Raw genomic sequence first — 8,693 nt, forward strand, 5'->3', positions numbered from 1 at the left:
CACCAAGTTGCCAGAGATATGTTACTGGACTTTTCATCACCAAATTGCCAGAGATATATTACTGGACTTTTCATCACCAATTCATCACCATTTTTCCTAGACTCAATTCTAGTATGCATGCATGGGGACTGACTCGTCAAGTAAATACACATCAACACATCATTCATTACTGCACGAATCTCCCTAATATGCAAAACACACAACATAAACAAGAACATTACCATAATTAAACATCACCATTTTCATCACCAATTATAAATATTCTCAACCATTTCCTCACCTTACTCTCTAAACATCACCATATATAACCATCACCCTTACATCACCAAATATTATTAAACATCACCAACGTCACCACCGTAATTATTTTGAACCTCTTTATTTTCTTCATCAACTAAAATAAACGTCACCATTATTGTCCTTATACTCTTTAAACATCTCCAAGTTCATCACTCATATAAGAAAACAACACCTATTCTTATTTCTATGATCTTTAACTTCCTCACTCCCATCTTTTATTGGAAATAAACTTCACCATTTTCATCATCATTATAATATAAACATCATCAGTTCTCATATCATAATATAAACATCATCACTCTCATCATCTTTATGATACAGACCTCATCAACTTTCATCACACGTATTTATAGGTTTACATAACATTACTCATCATCACTCTTCATTACAGTCCTAAGACTCCTCACCATTTTGTTCCTATCAAGACATTTATATCACCATATTATCCCATCATTAATCTAACCCTCACGCGCGACTCATTTCTATGTCATTAACCCTCTATTTTATTTTATTATCTATCTCACAGACATACCCTATTCTCTCATCTATTCTAGGATCTATATATACTTTATTATGATATCATACCATATTCCTCATTCTTAGTCTTAAGTTGTTTACTTATTCGTTATCATAACATCTCCTCCCTTTACAACTAGGTTCTACCTAACCATCCTCATTAACTCCTTCATACATATTCTTCTCATTCATGCGCCTTTACATCTTATTACTTCGTCCTCACATTGATCGTCATCTATACGTAAACCATTCTCCTAATTTGAACCTCGTTCTAATTTAAAGTTATTATCGCACCTTATCATTACTTTCGACTTCATAAACTTCCATCACCAAGACTTCATTATAATTCAAGGTTTCATTCTCTCGATACCAGTCATTATTATTATCGTCAAACATTATAACTATTACCTCTTATCTGCTTTCTTTCCTATTTATCTTAATTGCTATCTTCTAATTGATTCCCTTCTTATTCATCTCTATCATCATTCTTTTTATCTTTCATTACTTAATTTCTCTTCTAATCGATTACCATTCTTAATTGCTCTCTTCTTATTCATCTCTATTCATCTCTTCTAATCGATTACCATTCTTAATTGCTCTCTTCTTATCGATTCAACTCACTATTCTTCCTTAAATTTCGTCTACGATCCCCTAATTCGACTACACTATATTCTTTATTCGTTTTTACACTTCATACGTTCTTATATAACATTTGCCCGAAGTTATTTGATTACCATGACTCTCTCACTCTTCAATTAACAATACTCCTAAGCTCATCGTTGGTTCACAGAGATTAAGTTTGACTTCGTCAGTTACTCGAAAAGCACCTATTTCATATCCTCGCTCATCATCGTCTTTTTCACTTCTTTATATCTTTTCTATTTTATGCTCTCGTAATAGACTTGCCATATTAGACTTTTTAAATACCCTAAGGGATTACTCTCATCGTTGTCACTCCGCCATGAACAACCTATCCTATATCTCTTCTACTTCCCCTTCTATACTTAAACTACTTCACCGTTTTAGTCATCGATCTTAAACGTCACCCCTCTCCCCCTCCTATCATTGTATTTCGCTCCCTATTGCTAGGCCGTCTTTAGCATCATTAGGTTCTCATAGGTTACTATCTTTGGTTCATATTTAGACTTGCTTTTATCTTGAAACAACCACTTTCTTTTATGCTCAAACGCATTCCCTCATATAGATATGTAGCCTAGGAGTCTTGACTTTTACTTTAAAGACTAATGGCTTTCTTAAAGTTACTATTGCTTTTATAGGAGTTGAAGAGTCCACTAGAAGAATTGTGCTGAAATTTCATTAACAACGCAGCATGACCCAGACATGGTGTTTAAATCATAACTCAAGTTATAGAGGGACTAATGGATTCAAACTAATGGGGAATGAAAGCTAACACACACATATACAACTTTCATGAAGACTCTCAAACCTAATTTGGAACATAAAGTGGCAGAAAAATTGATTTTTCCTATGTTTGGGGAAAGAAGACAACCCTGCTGACCCCTGATGACCCCGGTGCAGTATTTTCATCATATCTTGAGTTCTAGATACTTAAATAGAGTCCATCCAAAGGATAGTGAAATCTAACATCGATATCTACAACTTTCATGCAGACATAAAAACCTAATTATGAACCAAAAAGACCCAGTTTTTATTTTTGTTTTTCGGTTACAGAAATTGAAAAGATCACGACCCAGCCGACCTCTGTGTAGTATTTTGATCATATCTTGAGTTCTAGATGTTGGAATGAGGTCAAACAAACGCCAAATTAAAGCTAACATTCATATCTACAACTTTTGAGAAGACATCGAAACTTAATACGGAACAGAAAAGTCACAGTTTTTATTTTTATTTCGGGTACAGACATCGCAGATTTTCTGCGATTTCACATCTGCGATTTAGCATTAAGGGACCTTTCCTAGCTCCGTTTTCGACCCTAAACTCGCCAAATCTGTAACACCCACGACGTGGCTTTCGATATCCCGCCAGTTGGATACGAAAGGTTCCCGCGCAGTTTGGGATGTTACAATTTGGTATCAGAGCAGACCTCTCCCAGTACGGTGTGGTTCGGGGACGCTCTCCCAGTACGGTGTGGTTCGGGGACGAACCAGACGGAAGCTGGTGGGCATGTAACACCCACGATGTGGCTTTCGATATCCCACCAGTTGGATACGAAAGGTTCCCGCGCAGTCTGGGATGTTACAAAATCTGACCCTAATCTTCACTCCATCATCACCCTATCATTCAAACACTAATTCTTCGTTAACCTACTAGATTATCCACTATTTTTTAAGACTAAAACTTAATTCAAAAACCTAAACTAGTTTTTCCTCAATTCTCATCTTTCAATTCGTTCATCATCATTTTCTCATCAAAATTCACATCATAACAGCAACAACATATTAAAAGACAACCCTCATATCATAAATTAAGATACCCTAAAGTGCAAAGATTCCCCCCTTACCTCGATTCCTTCTAAAATTCCAGCTTTGGCTTGATTCCGTCGCAGCTAGGGTTTCTCCTTTTCTCCTCCCCTCTTCTCTATTTTCCACGTTCTGCAAAAGTGACCCTTCTAACTCCTAATGTTTCTATTTATAATTGGGTCAATCACTTGTTATAATTTTCTCCTCCTCTATTCACTATTATTTTACTCCTCCCCTCCCCCACTTATTTAAAACTTATATTCTACACCTCCGACACTATTTTATTTTGTTTTGATTCCTCTCTTTATTTAAAATAAATTCTCGTACTACTTATCAATCCTCATCAATATTCTATCTTCTTAACAACAAAATAACATTCAAGCTAAAGCAGCATCAATAATAATATTAACCAACACTTCACCTATTAAAATTCATGGAATTAATTAACAAAAAATAAAATTGGGGTGTTACAGTTGACGTCTTTACTACTCAATCACTTTAGTAGAGAAGGAGGCGTTCGATCAAAGGCGCTCGTCGACGACTTATTCCGGCGGCCCTCGATGCGTTGTGTCAATAACTGAAGCCCTACCTCAAAGAGTGTGGCGTCCGTTGTTGAGCTAAGTCGGACGACCCTTGAAACATTTTGCTGGTGAGTTTTTGATTCAGCCTATGAGTAGGAGGCGCCCCAATATGAGTTAGTGGGAGTAATTGGTGATTAAATGCTTCAAATGGAACATTGGAAAAGGAGTTTCCTTCGCTGTTGCCCGTAGCTTGGCTACACCATTTTTGCCGGCAAGAACAACTGAACCGTTAGTCTATTTTGGCTACTTGTGCTACATGATATGGACGAGTTGGGCAGCTGGTCAGGGGGCGGGATGGGACTTGCTTTCCTATATGAGCATCTATCTCTTACCTCCAACTCATATGTGAGCTATTGTGGTGGTTACATGACCTTGTTTTTGGTAATAATTGTTTTTCTTATTTTTTATTTATTGGATCGTAAATGTATAGTTGTTTGTATAATACTTGTGCTGATATAAAGTTATTTATTTGTGTTTGCAGGGATGGGTTTTGGCGCACTTCAGGAACCTCATTCTGAGGAATCGTAATGATGAGTTCAACCCTACTGTTGCCCCGCTTTTGGATCAATGGAAACCTCCCAAGGGCTTTGCTGATCCTGGACACTACAGAGATGTCATTGATTCGTTGGAGCATTCTCATGTCATCTGGAGGTCATACGAGAGACGACGAGACGTGACGACCTTTCAGGACATATGTTGGTACTCCGGATGGATCATGGCCGACAGAGACAAGAGGGTTCGTCACTTGCCAGAGCGGGTTCTTAGGCAGTACGGGTATGTCCAGATTGTTCTCATGCTTCCTACATAAATTGGGCCTCTTGCGCCAGGGGAGGTGGCTATGACCTTCTTGGAGTTTGCTCTACATGTCCTTAGCCAGCAGGATAGGGGTGATTTGGTTCCGGATGACGAGTCGTGGAGCCATTCTATAGAGTATCACATCCTATTCTGAACCCCCCTGCGGTCGTTCCTGACTACACAGATACTGCCCCTCCTCGTCCTGTCCCTCCATACGAGGAGGTTATTGTTGAGCAACAGTGGGCCAGACATCCTCAAGACCCATAGTAGATCATCATCAACATCAAAGTCAGAGTGGACAGTGCACTGGGGGCATCTTGACGTGTTTAGTAATCCAGGGGAGGTTCTTCGCTTGATGCAAGGCATACAGTCTGAGTGGAGCATGCTGGAGCAGATGTCGGCTCCGCGGAGGAGGAGTAGGAGTAATCCTATTACATTTGCGCTTTTTGGCGTTTTTATGACATTTTCCGTTATTTTAGTCCTTTCTTTTCTTTCAAAAAAAGATAAGAAAGCGGAAGGTTTTTATTTCTTTAGACATTACACAATCAGTGTTGTCAAATTTCTGCCATAGCAGTATGGCATGACAGGTTTTGTTCCACCATTGTCCACCTTAGGCCACAATGCCTTGTTTATATGGCAGATTTTTGGTTGGCTCTTGGCCACCATTAATGATAACATTGTACACAACTGAAGAGGAATGGCTAAAATCTTATGATATAGCTTCAGGGCATAACAATTCTATGATAAATCTTATGGCTTAACAATTCTATGATAAATCTTATGGCATAACCATTCTAGTACCACATGCCAGGGCATGTTTAAGGATGAACCTACGGTGGAATAGAAACTCCACCAGGTAAAAGATATAGGCAGCAAATAATTTAGCCACCAAGGGAAAATTATTGATATCAAACATGAACTGATAGATGTTAAAAACAAAAGTATCAACCATGCATCTTAACAGTTTCATCCATTAAATCTGCAATATCATCAAGGAACTACTAAATGTGAAATATGTTACTTTCATAAGGTAATCATGATAATTAACCAGAATAAATTGAGGTCCAAAATAATCAAAACTTCTATTTTAGATAAAAATAAAGATGTTTATGATTATATCCACATAATTGAAATACTTTCACCACCAAAAAAAAAAAAAAAGAAATACTTTCTAATGCACAAGATCTTCATTAAAAGCAATCCATAATTTGTTATACATAAAATATTTGAATCAGTAGATAAAGTGATAAACGCAACAAAATCAGTAGCCTAATTCACTTTAATATTTCCATGATTAGCAAAATATCCCAAGTTCGGTGCCAGTTTATATTAATAATTACTACCAATTGAAAGCAACTATAGCAAGCTGCACAAGAAAAGGGGATACTAGCAACAAACTGAAGTAAACTATTACACATAATTAGGTATAAGAAGTTAGTTCTTCTATACCAGCAAAAAAATGTGGTTTACAAATGAAAACGTACTATGGCCTAGCTTTGGCTCCAACAATTTCAACCTTAGACCCAAATCTTGCTTGTTTGAGTTTCCAACTACTTCATCATCAGAACTTGATAGTTCGTAAACTAATTTGTGATCCTCTTCATCACAAGCTTCCTTTTGATGTTTCTCAGACTTTGAAGTAAAACCAGGTGGAGTTAGGCGATCATATTTTTCAACCTTGATTCTATTATTATCTCCTTCCTCACTTGATTTCGATTGCTGCCACCAATCATAGTATCTAGAAGTAACATTTGGTTGTCTAGAACACAATTGAATGAGCAAACATGTATCTATTGGGATTCGCTCGTCATAACTCATCCAAGGATCCTTCTTACAAAGAAAAACCTCACCGGGAATATCTTGATCCCTACCAAATTGCATTGCGACACGATGAGGGAAGTACTTCTCTTTACATCCCATACCAACCAACTCACAAACCCTCAAACATCGAGAAAACGACTCTAACTCTTTATCTAAACAAGGATTGCCACATCTCCACATATACTTTTCATTATAGACCTCAATGCATTGTGAATTCTCATATGGTTGCCACAAAAATCCATCTCCAAAACCTGCACAATCCATGACCTTTTTCAAGATTTTAGTTTTCATCATTTCTATTCCACCCCATCTAGCCACCTTTGGTAAACCATGATGCCCTATTCCATAGAATTCTGCTCTTTACCCAACACAAAATGCTCGCGCCCAACTGTAATTCCTAAAATATCCCCGCGTGAGTTAAGTCACGCAGCGTGACTTAACTCACGCACCTTATATCCTCTGCGTGACTTAAGTCACGCACCACTTGCCTGTGCACCAGTTAACTCACACACGTTGGCCGGTGGGTCTGAGCTCAAGAACACACGTTTTTTTACACTTTAGTCAACTTTTCAACCTTCAATCTACACGTTTTTTTACAACCTTCTAACTTACGTGCGCCAATTTAAATTTAAATTATACGCGCCAATTAAATTTAACTTATGTGCCCCAATTTAAATTTAACTTACGTGCACCAATTTAAATTTAAATTACGCGCCAATTAAATTTAACTTACGTGCGTCAATTTAAATTTAAATTATGTGCCAATTAAATTTAACTTACGTATTGCATATAATAATTTAAATTAAATTAAAAATAACACTTACATTGTTTGTATTATACCAAAGCGGCAATGTTACATGGTTGACATAAGAGAATAACAGAGATGCATCTTCCGGTCCTCCAAGAAAGGTGTTTGATCGGGTAATGTCGCTGGGGCGGATGCTTCTGCAATGTCATCCTGGTCTAACACAGGCACAACATCATCCGGAATATGCTGGTCGTCATAACCATCATTAGTGGCATCGTGATGTATCTGATCATGATAATTCAGGTACTCCACCTGGGTCGGATCAACCACCTACGACTGTTCAGGCTGTGTAGTCTGAGAAGTCCCTTCACCATCCGCCCTCCGACTACCTTTACCTCTTCCCCTCTTTGGGATGTGCACGTTTTTCCTTTGCTGCCTCGCGATTTGTGTCATAGCATGTCTACCACCAATCATCCTAGAAAACTGGAGCAATCAGCCAGAGTAGCTTCTCTTGATCGTATCCGAATGTCTTATAACAAATGACTATCAATATTTTGTGCATGGATGAAATTTACGGTAGTTTTCCCAGACTCAATTTGTATGAGTTGCACAGGTTGCCATGAATGATTCAATCCTGCTTCAAATGCTGTCTAGAAATAAGAATTAGAGGAAGCAAATATAATTTATGAATATTAATGAACGTGCACATCGAGTAATGAAAACTTGTTCTAATTAGTATCTACAAGATTGTCAATTACATTGTTCAGAAATGAACTCTTGAAAATCCAATGCATAGCACATCTAGTTAAACGACATTTAAAATCATGATTAATGTCTTATTGGTTGAGTTTATGTTAATGAGCTATAGGCACCTTAAATATATCATACAAATATCATATTTGTCCAACGAGTTAGACACATATATCATACTATGTGCGCCATGAATATCCATTATAGTGCTATTATCGAATGACAATCTTTTCAATATCACAAAGTCAATGTTGTAATCCATTGATAATTTTTTTATATATTATTCTGTTGATTTTTTTCTCATGCATGTATAATAATAAATCAAGAAAAAGAAGGGAGAAAACTTACGATAATTAGCATCGAATGGATGTTTAGATTGATGCAAATAACTTTTTTCGGGCGCCAGTGAATTAGATTTTTAATAGCTAACAGATCCTTCAATGTGTGAGTCTTCAGTTGTTGATATATCTGCAAAAATTTAAACACAAATTTCAATTTAAAATTTATCACAACATATTAGATATCTTTCAATTGCATCGGATTTTTTTTTTGTAAAAAATCAAAGATAAAAATCTCGATATACTAGAATTGAAAGTATTTTCTGACAAATCGACTTACATTGAAGTTGTGAAAAGTTTTGAACCTCAAGAGCAAACAATGTGGATCAATCGCAAGATGTGATCAGCGTAATATGTTAACGTGAACTCAAGCATCAAACGGAGATCGAAAGCATAAACATGC

General features: G+C 37.0%; 1 protein-coding gene across 1 annotated transcript; it reads right to left on the minus strand.

Moving 5' to 3' along the window:
• Positions 1 to 5,577: 5,577 nt before the first annotated feature.
• LOC146936465 (uncharacterized) lies at positions 5,578 to 7,676 on the minus strand. Its single transcript, XM_085749211.1, has 3 exons — positions 7,598 to 7,676; positions 6,118 to 6,792; positions 5,578 to 5,612 (listed from the first exon to the last, which is right to left on the minus strand). The coding sequence occupies exons 1-3, from the start codon at positions 7,674 to 7,676 to the stop codon at positions 5,578 to 5,580; spliced, it is 789 nt and encodes a 262-aa protein (XP_085605337.1).
• Between the last annotated feature and the right edge of the window lie 1,017 nt (positions 7,677 to 8,693).

The sequence above is a fragment of the Medicago sativa genome, chromosome 3, assembly GCF_051527215.1.
Source record: "Medicago sativa cultivar Bolivia chromosome 3, Bolivia_mono, whole genome shotgun sequence".
NCBI classification, from domain to species: domain Eukaryota; kingdom Viridiplantae; phylum Streptophyta; class Magnoliopsida; order Fabales; family Fabaceae; genus Medicago; species Medicago sativa.

What these genes read in the sequence shown, in the direction of transcription:
- LOC146936465 (XM_085749211.1), bottom strand. Translation starts at nt 7,676, where the DNA reads ATGATTGGTGGTAGACATGCTATGACACAAATCGCGAGGCAGCAAAGG. An exon ending in CATCCCAAAGAGGGGAAGAG is followed by an intron (nt 6,793 to 7,597) that starts GTAAAGGTAGTC and finishes TCTATGGAATAG; the next exon opens with GGCATCATGGTTTACCAAAG. An exon ending in GGAGCCAAAGCTAGGCCATA is followed by an intron (nt 5,613 to 6,117) that starts GTACGTTTTCAT and finishes ATGATATTGCAG; the next exon opens with ATTTAATGGATGAAACTGTT.